Source organism: Pempheris klunzingeri, chromosome 16 (assembly GCF_042242105.1).
Source record: "Pempheris klunzingeri isolate RE-2024b chromosome 16, fPemKlu1.hap1, whole genome shotgun sequence".
Classification (NCBI taxonomy): Eukaryota; Metazoa; Chordata; class Actinopteri; order Acropomatiformes; family Pempheridae; genus Pempheris; species Pempheris klunzingeri.
This window is the reverse complement of record NC_092027.1, coordinates 10,828,354-10,842,832: the sequence shown is the minus strand read 5'-3', so window position 1 is coordinate 10,842,832 and position 14,479 is coordinate 10,828,354. Positions and strand designations below refer to the sequence as shown.

At 40.0% G+C, this 14,479-nt stretch overlaps 1 protein-coding gene across 1 annotated transcript; it reads left to right on the top strand.

Moving 5' to 3' along the window:
- The first annotated feature begins 2,991 nt into the window (after window positions 1-2,991).
- Window positions 2,992-14,479, top strand: LOC139215436 (synaptic vesicle glycoprotein 2A-like). Its single transcript, XM_070846403.1, has 12 exons — window positions 2,992-3,665; window positions 4,316-4,496; window positions 5,248-5,399; window positions 6,132-6,265; window positions 6,479-6,568; window positions 7,121-7,228; window positions 8,278-8,366; window positions 8,460-8,624; window positions 8,728-8,861; window positions 11,776-11,982; window positions 12,071-12,230; window positions 14,296-14,479. The coding sequence occupies exons 1-12, from the start codon at window positions 3,056-3,058 to the stop codon at window positions 14,477-14,479; spliced, it is 2,214 nt and encodes a 737-aa protein (XP_070702504.1). The 5' UTR covers window positions 2,992-3,055.

Genomic DNA, 14,479 nt, shown 5'->3' with positions numbered 1-14,479 from the left:
GTGCTGTGTGTGTGTGTGTGTGTGTGTGTGTGTGTGTGTGTGTGTGTGTGTGTGTGTGTGTGTGTGTGTGTTGCTGCATGGAGCTGTAGAGATGCTGTCAACTTGACAACAGGGACGAAATGAGAAAAGTGGGCTCAAAGCCTTTGTGTGAGTCTGACTAGTGACTGCCTGTACGCTTTAGAAAGGGACAGAAAATGGGAATTAAAGGAGCTGTAGCTTACCTGTTGCATAAAGGATTCAGTAGTCTATCTATCTATCTATCTATCTATCTATGGGATCAGACCTCAGCTCAGGTTGATGTTGGATGGAGCTACATATGAAATTATCAGGCGTCATAATGATGTAAATTGTCCCAGTTGCAATAGAAAAAGCACAGTTTCAGCCTCGTTCTCCTCCAGTGTACCAGTACAAGTCGTTAGAAATGAAATCACCCGTGCAGGTAAACCATGTGTGTGCTGCCCTGTTGTCTTGGTGTTTGCTCTCCATGCACCCGTATCATTTTACACAGGCTTGTGTGCTTGTTTTTGTGAGGAATACTGATTGCAGGTCTCTAAGTGCTTGAGTCCAAGATATAATTAGGTTAGTGTCCTACAGTTTAGCCTGGCTGACCAGGCCTGTGGGGCTCCTTTGATCTCTGCCAGTAAATCTGCTCGTCACACTGACAGCGAAGGCCTCATGACTGGAGATGATGTTTGAATTAAATTTAACATAACCAAATCAAACGTGTTTTATGCCTTAATCGGGATACAGATGCTGGCATGGGTATACTGTTAACCTTAGGTAACTGTGAGTATAAAACCATTATAAATAACCATAAAAACCAAAACGTCAGTCTTTTTAAACGTAACTAATATAATGTACTGCTAGCAGAAATTTTGCCTCATATGGCCTAAGTGCACCTCTAAATAAACAAGAATTTGGTTTCACCTGTGTGGCTGAACAAAGTCACAGGTGTATATTCTGCAGATGGTAATATATACTGTGTACATCCAGGAAAATGCTTGTATTTTAATGGGGTATTTTCAAGGTTTGAAAGTAGTTGGTAGTAGTTTTGAATAAAGTGCATTAATGTAATAAATCACTATCTGACTGAATAGTTTGCTTTTTAGATGAGGAAATAAATATGTTGGAGAAAGCCTAATTGATTTGAGTATTAGGTATTAGGTTACTATTAGGTGCCGTAAAAACCTTGAAAATGCGCATTGAAAATACTTGAAAAGTGCTTAAATCTGCTGGAAAACCTTGTGAATGCGTGCTAAAAATGCTTGTAAAGTGCTTGAGTTTGACTTTGGAAAAGGTGTAGGAACCCTGTATATTTTAATCTAAATATGTTCTGTATATGTGACTCTTATTAACCCAAGAATATTGAAATAAAGAAAAGGGATTTAATTTCCCTGCATTTTGATTTCATTGTGGGAGTGTGGAGGAGGCTTGCAGGGAGATACAATTAACAGAAATTATTAAGTTAACAGTCAGGTGAATGAAGAAAACCAGGAGCAAGTTTTATATCAGAAGATTTCACAGGTTTCTTCTTATGGCTACGACCCCTGACATCAGTATTACTGAAATCCTGGCCCTGTATATACTGTAAACCTGGCAGACATTTGGAGCTCTGTCATCCCATTATTACCTGTCAGACCGTGTTTCTGCAACGGCGGTCGAAGCAAGTGTGGCGGTGATGTCTCTCATTCTATGTCTGTTGTTTCACTGCGCCACAAAATCAAAGTGACATGTTATTTTATGGCACGGCGACCTGAGGCTCGTCGTGTCTTAATACAAAAGCATATGGATGTGGGTGTTGTCAGTGAACTACGCGAGTCAGTGCCTTATAAATGTCCCTTTCTCAAAAGGAGATGTGATACTGCAGCAGACAGGTAAAATGGACATCAGTGTTCTGCTTCTTTTTCTCAATTTCAAGCCTCATTTGTTTCAGCACACAGCTCCTCCTCTAAATCAGCAGTTGTCCACTTTTTCAATTAAGGAGCGGCTTTTGCAGTTTTAGCTGAAGAATCCATGAAGTATAATTCGTTGGATTCTTCAGAACTTGACATTTAATTGCTCAAATTTAGTGCAGAACTGTAAAAGAAATAATGAAGAGGTGTTAACACGTGGGATGTTATGGGATGACGACATAAAAATTGACATTAATTTATTCCGGATTCTGGAGCATTACCTCAGTCATATTACATTAGAGTCATGGTCACGTACTGAAGCTCTTCACCATGAACTTGAACTGAGCCATTACGGACATTTCCGCTCCAACAAGCATCCGTTAAAAATCACTCTCACTATTCGTGGCTTGATGCCTCGCCCTGCAGTTACCACTCAGACCCATCTGTGACTCAGCAGCAAACACATGCTGGCTAGATATGGAAATGCAACAGGTGCTGTCTGGAGACACGTCACTGACGGGACCCTGGGACACACACATGTGAAAGGCTGCCCCTCTTACATGTGCACAAGATACCCAGACTGAGAGTGACACAAAACTACTACAAACAACACAGTTTTTGTAGTGTCTTTGTGATAGTTTTGCGTGTTTGTGTTTCATAGTCGTTTCTTGTTTCTTTGTAATCATTTTCCATCTCCTTATGGTAATTCTGTGTCTCTTTGTAAGATAAGATAAGATAAACTTCATAGTTGTTTTGTATTTCTTTTCAATCATTTTTCACGTCTTTGATGATTTTTTCATGATTGTCATCATTCTGAGTGTCTCTTTGTAGTCATTTGAGTGACTTTCCAACAAGAAATGGTACTTCATTTCACTAGTTATATCATACCGGCCATAGATCCAGGTGCCCAAGAAGTGATGTTTCCAAGTGGCCTTTCCATGAAACCACTACATGCCTGAATGATAGCGGAAAAAAACACAAGGTTAGCTAATCTATATTTCCATTATTTTTTCTCCCCAGACATAAGAAGAGCCTGTTGTCAGTGTTCAGGGAGTCTCTTCACATCTGTGAGGTGTATCCTGAACAAACTGAAGCCCCGGCACGTTCAGGTGGCCTCTCCACTAAATCTTTGACCACCTTTGGATCTTCCGAACCTCTTTAAAATGGAGGACGGCTACCAAAACCGGACTGCCTTCATAAAAGGTGCCAAAGACATTGCCAAAGAAGTCAAGCGGCAAGCATCTAAGAAGGTCGGCCGTTCGGTGGATCGGATGACTGATGAGTACAGCAAGCGCTCGTACAGCCGTTTTGAAGAGGATGATGATGATGATTACCCCATGCAGGGAAGCCAGGATGGAGGATACTACCGCGGAGACAGCCAGGCTGCCAATGACGATGAGGGCGGTCACAGTGACTCCACAGAGGGTCATGATGAGGATGATGAGATCTACGAGGGGGAATACCAAGGCATTCCCAGGGCTGACTCAGGCAAGGGCAGCCTTGCAGGAGGTCCGGGTTCGGTGAGGGCCGGTGCTCAGCAGTTCAGAGATATTGGAGTGTCGGAGGCGGAGAGGAGGAAGGACCAGGAAGAGCTGGCTCAACAGTACGAGACCATTTTACAAGAATGTGGTCACGGGAAGTTCCAGTGGACCCTGTACTTTGTGTTGGGGCTGGCTCTCATGGCAGATGGCGTGGAGATCTTCGTGGTCGGGTTTGTCCTGCCCAGTGCTGAGAAGGACATGTGCCTGTCTGAACCTAACAAAAGCATGCTAGGTAAGACATGAAGTGACGTTGTACAGGTTCTAGTTCGGCTGCATCATGATGTATTTTTATGTAGTTTTAAAAAAACTGTCTATAGTCTATATTTTTCTTTATTTCTTAGAACTTTAAAACCAACAATGAATTGATTCTACGAAAGAATCATGTCACCTTTTGAATCACACTGTCCTTCTGCTGTATATAGTAAAGCACTAAATGAGTATTAATCCACAACTGAAAATAGTCCCCAACATATACACTATTTACAGCACTTTAAGTAACAATTTCTGAAAGCTGCTGTGCCCAGCTGTTTCATGAAACTAAATCAAACAATATATTTATGAAGTGTTTTTAAAGTTTTACATCTTCAGTAAAGAATGTGCTTGGGGCTTATTAATTATTTAGTTTTCTTCATGATATTTGTGGACTCTGAGAAAAATAAAGATTAATGCTTGATTTTTTAAAAAGAGGAGAGGTTTATTGCTGCTCATGTTTGTTTGTCTTGAGAAGCCAGCTGTGAGCAGACTTAACCTGCAAACCTCACAGTAGAAGCGCAGCAGAAATAAAAAAAAAAGACAGGGCAGACTCGCTGCAAACAACTAACCAAACTGTGACATTTTGTATTTACACTCGTAACAGTTTCATTTCCTTTGCTCTGTCCACAGGTCTGATTGTATATTTCGGGATGATGGTTGGGGCTTTCCTCTGGGGGGCTCTGGCTGACCGGATAGGCCGTCGGCAGTCTCTCCTTATCTCTCTCTCCATCAATAGTATCTTCTCCTTCTTCTCCTCCTTTGTCCAGGGATACAGCACCTTTCTGTTCTGCCGGCTCCTCTCAGGTGTCGGGTAAATTGAAAAATACTGTATATATATTTTTAAAAATCCACGTATTCAGTTCTGCTTTGTCATTTTCACTCTAATGCTGGAGTACAATCCAGCCCGGCTAAGAAAAACACTTAAGAAACACTCAAACTCAAAAATGAGTTTTAACATGAACATAATACTAACATAATTACATAAGCAATATAATGTAATTACACAAATAATACATTTCTATAATGTATTTCTGTAAAAGCTCATTTTTAACCAATAAGTGGTGTGAAGCTATGATATGAAGAGGAGTAACTAGAAATAAATCAGTGCTCTACATCCAACTGCACCACTCTGAATTTAACAGTGGAAGAATAATTACTATTAATTGCAGAGTTTCAGTTTTCCAGCATGCAGCAATGTTTCTGAACACTGAACGTGTTTCTGAGTCTTTGCATCATTAAAAATAGCAGTTGCTATGGTTTGGTGAGGTGGCAAATTGAGATGCTGAAATCCATTTCAGGTCAAATAAATCACTTTCCCACAGAGCTTCTGTGAGTTAGCTATGCGCCACGTTGGTGGAGTAACCCAAGCAAATAATGTTAAAGCTGTAAAGACCAAACAACACAACCAGTGTAGTAAATTAAAGGTCAGAGTGGTGTTTCAGGATCTTTAACATGAGACAGATTTACCTGTAATTTCTAAGTAAGTAAACAGTGCCGTTAATCTGTTCTCTGCTCTAAAATACAGTTCAACTCTGGGCTCAGTTGGTTTCTGTTTTTTGCAGGATTGGTGGCTCAATTCCCATCGTGTTTTCCTTCTATTCTGAATTTCTGGCCCAAGAGAAGCGTGGTGAGCACCTCAGTTGGCTCTGCATGTTCTGGATGATTGGCGGAATATACGCCTCTGCCATGGCCTGGGCTATAATCCCACATTATGGTGAGTATAGTAATCTATCCCTGAATTTATGAAGATACTTATTTGTCTTCTTGCCAAAAGCTGCCAAGAGTGGGCGAAACCAATTGGCTACAGCCTAGCTTAGCATAAAGGCTGGAAAAGGGTAGGCATTAAGACAGGCTCTTTTTGAAGGTAACAGAATCTGCTTACCGAAAAAATCACTAAATAACTTGCTATTTATTATCTTTGGCTCTGAGCAGTTGCCAGGCATGGTGCTCAGCCAAGAAATAGTCTGGCATACACCATACTGCAAAAACGGTGAATTATGGTTTTTACACTTGTACTGTTTGTATAAAGCAACAAAATATAATGTGCTAAATAGTGACCTTTAGAGTTGCTAGTTGGCAGATTTTGTTACTTTTGGACACAGCCAGGATAGTTGTTTCAAGTCTTTATGCTAAGTTATGCTAACAGGCTGCATATTTAATGGAAATTGGTTTAATGGTATCAATCTCCTTATTTCACTTAAAAATAAAACCAGAAAGTGAATAAGTGTATTTCAAGGTGAGTTGGCTGGTGAAATCATGTAGGTTTAAGCTTGTTTACTAGCAAGTGTCTTCACAGAGGTGCTGTGGCCGAACTGTGCTTTATAAAGATTGATTGTCTGACCTTTTCTGTCGCTGACTTGACTCACATTCACTCACAGGGTGAAGGGAAAGTGTAAGGTGTGAGCTCATTTCTTTGTGTTGTTTTTTTCTATTTTTATCTTCTCAGGATGGAGTTTCCAGATGGGCTCGGCGTACCAGTTCCATAGCTGGCGTGTGTTTGTGTTAGTGTGCGCGTTTCCTTCTGTTGCGGCCATCGCTGCCCTCAGTGCCATGCCAGAGAGCCCACGCTTCTACCTAGAGGTTAGCAGATGTGCTCGCTGACAATTAGTCACTATCTGATATTATGAGCTGGTTTTAATCACACATGAGTTATTGCGTTCACTGATGTATGAGTTATTAACGTAACACCCAAAGTCAAAAGAGAAATGTCTCTTGAGTAAAGATAATTTCCTGGATGAATTCAAACAAATAACAGGACATTTTTTTTCACATTATGACATTTATCTTTAACAGAACGGCAAACATGATGAAGGCTGGATGATCCTGAAGCAAGTTCACGACACCAACATGCGCGCAAAGGGATACCCAGAGAGAGTGTTTTCTGTGAGTATCTGTGAGAAAATATTGTTATATCAAACCATACCTTACAATACTTCCATCAAACTCATTGAACATTTTTTTGAACAGTTTTTTAAATGAGGTTTTTGGGCATTTTACACCAGCTGGGGATGCTGGTTGGCCACCACAGCCCCCCAAATTGTAGATTTGAATGTAAGATGCACAGTAGCCAAAATTTGATAGGGAAACTCATGACTCAAATCTTGCCTGCACTTTCTCTGACATTCCCATGGTATTCTTGAGCACCTAGCTCGCTAGCTTTTGTGGAAGACTCCGGCCATGTGCAATAAGTGCACTTGCTGTGTGCGCACAGGTAATCAGGTGAATTGGCAGACAGGCAGGTGGAATTATAATAAGTTGCTTACCCTGCCTTTACAGGTACACTTAGGCTTAGCATTTCCAAAAATGAAAGTCAGACAAGCTGATAAGATTGAGGAGGCCTTTTCAGAATTTCCGAATACGGTGTAAAGAAAACCAAAATTCAGTCCATTACATCTGTGTGAAGGCCTCTGAAGGACTGTGTCTCTTTCATCCAAGGTCACCACAATAAAGACGGTGAAACAGATGGATGAGTTGGTGGACACTGGCACCGACACCCCAGTCTGGCAGCGCTACAGACTGAAGATTATGAGCCTCTCCCAACAGGTGAGTGACGCTGAGGAGGAAAAACACTTGTATGGTTAAAAAATGTTGTCACATACAGTGCAAATGATTTCTTTAATGTGGGGGTTTGAGAGTTCTCAACCAAAACTGTTTTAAAAACATGATATAAAACACTCCCCTGAGATTATGCCCATTTAGTTCACTGCTCATTTAAATATAAAGTTCTTGCACCAGAGTGTCAGGCTGAGGCCTTTCACAGCTCGGGGCATGCCTGTCGAAGGCCTCAGTGGAGCTGGCATCAGTGGATATGAACAGTGTGGAGGGAGGCGTGGGCAGCATTTCTTATTAATTATTTTGTGTTCGTTACTTACATTTGATTTTGTGAGTGACTTAAATCAGAGAAAATCAACAAATGATTATTATTTAAAGCCATATCTATAAGCAGACCATTTCTGATTTATTTGTTTCCTAAGACTCACAAATAATGTACATTTTTCCTGGTAATATTTTATTTCTTAATATTTTTTGCATAAGTGACCAAATCATTAACATAAATCTCATGTTTGTATTTGACTTTCTTGTGCTCAAACTTGTTTTTTTTTGCTCCAGGCAGAAACTTTACAGCTTTGTGCCTGATTTTAATTTGCATTCAGCCTACGTTCTGCTACACGCCTACACCCTCCACTTTTTTCTGAATTTGCTCCTGCACCACCCGCTTAATGCCCACTGAAAAGTCTCCACTCTTACCGCGGAAGCCGTAAAGATGTAGTTTCATGTGGACGCCAAAGAGGGTCTATGAAAAAGTCTTAGGGAGGATTACGTTTTGGAAAAACAGCCTGACTGCTGTCGTGTTGCATTCAAGTGTCAGCATTGCATTGCAAGTTAATTTTAGCTCTACAAGCTTGTTACTGCTCAGAAATGTAAACTGAAACACTGCAAGATCACCAGATTAAACTAACAGCATATGCAATGTGTGTTAAAAATAATTTAATCTGACAAATTAACCGAGAAGAAGAAGAAGAGAAGAGTTTAAATCCAGTCTCCCTGATTTCTTTTTCAAAAATTGGTGTTTTCTTTTTCCCACATTGCAGATAAAGAATAATATTCTTGCCTGCTTCAGCCCAGAATATAAGCGGACGACTTTCATGCTCATGGCTGTCTGGTTCACCATGTCTTTCAGGTAAACTAAAGACTCATAAAACCTTTGCTATGTGGTGAATCACGTTCTGTTTAGAGGCTTATTTCATCTGTTCTGACTCCAAAACCTTTGCAGCTATTACGGTCTGACGGTGTGGTTCCCAGACATGATCAAGTACATCCAAAAGCAGGAATATGAATCACGCACAAAGACCTTCACCAAGGAAGAAGTGAAGCATGTCACTTTTAATTTCACCCTGGAAAACCAAGTGCATCGCCAAGGACACTACTTCAATGACAAGTAAGTCAGTTTGTGAGCTACAGTTTTTGTCAGATAGTCTGTTTTACCTTTGAGTAAAGAATAAAACCACAGTACAATACGTAACCTGCGACCCCTTCTCCAGGTTCCACAACCTGAAGATGAAGTCCATGGTGTTTGAAGACTCTGTGTTTGAGGAATGCTACTTTGAGGACATCACCTCCACACACACCTTCTTCAGAAACTGCACCTTCATTGCAAGTTTGTTCTATAACACAGGTAAATATAAGCAGAAAACCATCACCAGTTTTAATTATATGTTGCATTTAATTATTACAGTTTAATGAGTCCAAAAAATGTCAAGGAAAAAGTGGAACATTTCCATCACAAGCACTGAGGCTCAAGGTGAAGTCTTCAGATTGTTTTGTCCCAACAACCGTATTCAGTATAAACCTGCATTAATACATTTTTCAGCCACTTCTGGGAAAGAGCAACGAGCCAAAGACAACAATTATAGCACGTCATAAGCTTAAAATGTGGCCATAGGGATCGTGTTAGCAAACATTTGGCTGTTTACACTTCCAGCAGGCATGGAGTAACATAGTTTGAAGTCGTGTTTCTGGCCACTCAGCACTCTGCTTTTAGCTCTAGTTTGGTCTCCACCACCTCCTGAGGACAATATCAGGCTCTGTTGCTGCTAAATTCACCAACTTCTTGCTAACTTTGTCTGTCTGCCTTTTGGTACTGAGCAGCTCGCGTTCATCAGAGCATCTTTGTTGAAAATCAGCTGCATGCTGCATCTGGAAACAACGCTGATGAGAACAGAGAGCCAAAACAATAAAGTTGTTGGCTGTGAAACCAAAGCGATGACTTAAAAGACACCAAAACGCTATGTAGAGCTCAGGAGAACAGCAGAGTGGAGTGACACTTATATGTGGGCTTCTCCTTTCACATTACATATACCCATTTGATTTATTATCATTATAAAATATTGATTAATGCAGCTTTAAAGTGAGAAAATTTGCTCTGCATTAGTTTTAGATACTGTGGATAAACAGTTTGTAAAGCCCACCATACTGTTCTACACAGAAAAATGGAGAAAGGATAAAACACAGTAGTTCAGCAGGACTGCAACCATAGAAACAGTCTGTTGCTGGTATCCCTGGGTTACGCTGCTGCAGAACTGTCGCCGCAGCAACGTAAACAAATCCAGCTCAGCCCACTTGACAGAAGAGAGCAGATGGGGTGAGCTGTTACGAAAAAACAGATGTAAGAATTTGTCAATTGGACAATAAGAACCAACGCATGAATAGATACGAGCACAGATATCATGCCCTCATCTCAGTGTCTCATCAATCATGTCTGCCACAGCCACCACCATACCTATATCTTACTTTATAGAATCCATAGCTAATTTATATGCGAATTTCTTGTATATATATATATACATATACATGAGTAACCGTGCACAAAAAAGATCATTTAGAGCTCAGTTTGTTTATGAAGAAGCTGCTGTCTGGTTTTTGCTGCATGGTTTTGATTTCTGCTCGTGCTTCAGTGAGAGAAACTAGAGAGGCAGTTTCCCTGCTGACGTAAGACTTAAAGCTGAAAACATCTTCACTCACACTGCAGCTTTTACAGCAGCAGTATCTCCTCTCATCCCTGAAGCCAACCACACATTCCTTTATGTTAATGTCATTTGTGCATCTAAAATTTTATGATGGTTCACCACTTTTATGGCTGACTTCCTTTAATAAAACTGTTATTGGTTATTGGTTATTGGTACAGAGGCAGTTTCAGCTTTGTCATCAGAATATCTAATCGTGTATTTTGTGCAATCTCCTCTGATCTTTTCCATTCTTTTCCTGTTATTTCTTTAAAAAAAAGTTTCATAGTGATGGATGCTGTTTTTATGTTTAGCCTCTGCCTGAGGGGAATTTAGATTAAAAACAGCCGCTGAGAGAGGATTGGTTGTGTGGTGGCTGTGCAAATGTCCTGGTTCCTTTTTTTCCCTGAGAGATCATTCAATTCCCTCTTTCCATGTTTTAGGAAAACTAATCATTTATGCAAGTGCGTACGTAGGTTTGTTTTTGGAGCTGGAGGGGAAGAACAATGCAGTCACATTTATTTAATTTTTTTAATCTAATTTTTATTTAATCAAGCGGTCTCATTGAGATTAAGATCTCTCCTCCAAGAGAGACCTCAGAGCAAGAAACATTCACAAAAACACAAACAGCAAAACAGAACAAAACAAAATGAGACAAATTAGAAATTTAAATTTACAACAGTTATGACAGTTACAAAAAATCACAGAAAACATCAGATATTCGTTCCATTTAAAAAGTGCGTGCGTGAAGGGTATCTAAGGTTAACTTGTTACTGGATCGTGTGCTGTACTTATTCGATTTATATTTGAGAAAAGATATTAGGTAGTTTGGAAGCTTCAACCGCAGAGCTTTATAAATGAATAACAGGAAATGGCTGTTTCTTCTTGTCCGTCCAGCCTCCTGGTACAGAGAACAGTGATGAGTCCTGAATTTGTCATTTGTGATAAAGCGTAATGCAGAGATACACAGGGCTTAACTGTTGAACAGCTGATGTTTATGCAGATGTTGTTCAGTGAAGACATAATGCTCAATCAAATGCTCATCATGATTTCAATAACGATGCTTGTGTAACCAGAGAAGTATTAATGCTGAGTAAATCTTTGTATATTTAGTGCTTTAACCCTGTAATGCTGTCCTTTACTGACTTATTTCTTCATTGACATGCACTTGCAGCATCTTTTGGGAGATTACAAGCACATATTACATTATTTAGTCACTGATAGTACATTTTTCATTCTTGATGAGTCTCCAGACATCCACTTAGGCTGCATGCAGCCTTAATAACCTCTTTGAAGGAGCCTGCTTTGCCTGAGAGGCAAAACTCAAAAGGTTGCTGAAAGGCCACAGTAACTACTCATGGTGATTTAGATGAGTGTATCAACACTTTGACACTTTTTGAACAACTCCTCTTTTCTCTCATTTGGATTTTGGCTGAGATTTGAAAATGATACTGTAAAAAGTTAAGGGGATAAAAGTAGGATTTTTAGAAATTAAGCAGTCATTTTCGTCGATGTCCATTAATTCCTGAAGTCTTCATGAATGTCTGATTCTCTTACACAACAATAACACGTTTTCTCTGTCATCAGATTTGTTCAAATACAGGTTTATCAACTGTAAACTGATCAACAGCACATTTCTCCAGAACAAGGAGGGCTGCATACTCGACTTCAGTGACGACTTCAACAATGCCTACATGATATACTTTGTCAACTTCCTTGGCACGTTGGCGGTGTTGCCTGGCAACATCGTGTCAGCTCTATTAATGGACAAAATTGGGCGTTTAAGGATGCTGGGTAAGTAAATCTAATCACAGCAGATAATTCCCTCATGGACAGAGAGGGTCTTTAACTTAATGTAATTGTCATTCCTCTCTCCATCCAGCGGGATCCAGCGTCATATCTTGTGTCAGCTGTTTCTTCCTGATGTTCGGCAACAGTGAGTCAGGGATGATCGCCCTCTTGTGCCTGTTTGGTGGCATCAGCATCGCCTCGTGGAACGCCCTGGATGTGATCACAGTGGAGCTCTACCCCTCGGATAAAAGGTAACATGAGATGCACCGACTCATTGTTTGATTCTTGATTTTCTGCTGAATTGTGGGATTGTCGGGAGTCAGTGGTGAAAATGCAACATAGAATTTTATTAGTTATTTTGATTTTCTTGATAAAATATATTGCATTTTTATTTCTAATATGTATTTATTACATTTTGAAATGTTTTATTTAATATGTATCTAAATACATTTACATATTCTATTCAATCTAGTTTTCTTTTTGTCGTGACTAGAGGCTCCTTCTGCAGGTGTACAGGTGCAATTATTTCCGTTGATTAGTGATCACATGATGTGTCTCTTAAAAAGAGCTCACTGCACCCCATACATGCTCTGATTAAGGCTTCAGGCTGAAATGCATCAGCAGATTTGTCAACCTACTGGCTGCAAATAAATGTACCCAAAGGACGAGCACATGAGGTGATTTTTTTGTTGTTTCTCACCTCTGGGGTGCTGCCTTTTCTCCTCACTTTGTGTTTATGCAGAGCACACACCTAAATTTCACAGCAGTCCATCCTCGACTACATACACTACTCACAAAAAGTTAGGGATATTCGACTTTCAGGTGAAATTTATGGAAAATGGAAAAAGTTAATGCGACAGTGATATTATATCATGAAAGTAGGGCATTTAAGTAGAAGCATGCAATGGTAATTTTATTCATCTTAAACAATCTATTGAAAGAAAATCTAACAACAGTGGTGGGTATACCACAACAAAACATTTTCAGTGTCTCAATAAATATGGATGTGGCCAAAGGACGTCCACTCCTCTCCTTTCTGTGACTCTTCCAGTCACTCTGTATCACTGTTACAACCTCCTGATGACACTCTGTGACCCTCTAAGCTCAGTGAACACCTCCGTCTGAGGACTTCCTGTTTGAAGCCTCCAGTGTTGAGGTGCTGCTGATCAACTGTTAGGTGTCGTCTTGGTCTCATGATGTCAGAATGTGAACAGCAGGATGAGGAGGACTGTTTAAATACCAATTCTAACTGAAGCAGGAAATGTATTGGTGGATTCATGGATCAAACCTGTTGTGAATGTTGCTGTTAAGCTTCTTGTTAGAGAACAGCAACTTGTGCAAAAAGTACTGAAACACTGAACAGTTGGACATGTGCATTCAAAGGTTTAGAGAAGGTCACATTAAGTTCACCTGGAAAGGTTAGAATGCATTTTAGGTTCATCCTGAAATTTCACCCGAAAGCCGAATATCCCTAACTTTTTGTAAGTAGTGTATGTTGGGTAGCTCAAGAGGTGACCCCTCTACGGCCGCCCAGATCCCACGTTAAAGAGCTCTGGCAGGTTTAATGAAGTCATTTAAAAGCAATTGTGAGCCATTTTCAGTGCTTGTGCCCAGAGGCATTTTAATTTTCTAAAACGTTTCTCCTCTAAAACTGCAATTTGTCACATGACAAATTGTCTTAAAGTTAATTAAATGAGTTTATAGACATTTTGGGAAACATTCATGTGCTGCTGGGCTCTGTTCAAAGGTCAAAAAGTCTGCCTGCTAATGAACATATTAGTCCTTGATTGTTTAATCCATACAAAACTGAAGTGTAAAATGGGGCTAAACCCTAATTAATGACATTTATATACGTTGGTAGGCAGATTTTGTTACATTTAGACAAAGCCAGGCTAGCAATTTCCTGGCTGATGACTCCAGCTGCATATTTAACTGACAGAGATGAAAGTAGTATCATGTTTTTGTCAAGACATTATTGTCTTGTCTGACAAGTGTTGTTTCACCACTGCATCAGTATCTTGGGTGTTTTTGTATCCATGTGGATCGGGCACTTGTATGTACATGACACAGTAAACACCTAGCAGTACAATAAAAAGTACTAAAAACAACATAGCATTTTGTTCTCATAGATTTTATTTTATTTATTTTTAAATTTTATATACAATATATAAAATATTTACCACTTTTGACTCATCATGCTACAAATTACAACAAAAAACATTAAAAATGATCATAATAGTTAAATATCCTCCTCTTAGTTGCAACTGCTGACCTTCCTCATTGTGATAATGTTTGTCCCTCTTGTCTTGTGTTCAGGACCACAGCGTTTGGCTTCCTGAATGCACTTTGTAAGCTGGCAGCCGTCCTGGGCATCAGCATCTTCCAGTCATTTGTGGGCATCACCAAGGCCGTACCCATCATATTTGCTGCTGGCGCGCTCGCTGCGGGTAGTTTCCTTGCAACAAAGTTGCCTGAAACACGAGGCCAAGTGTTGCAGTAA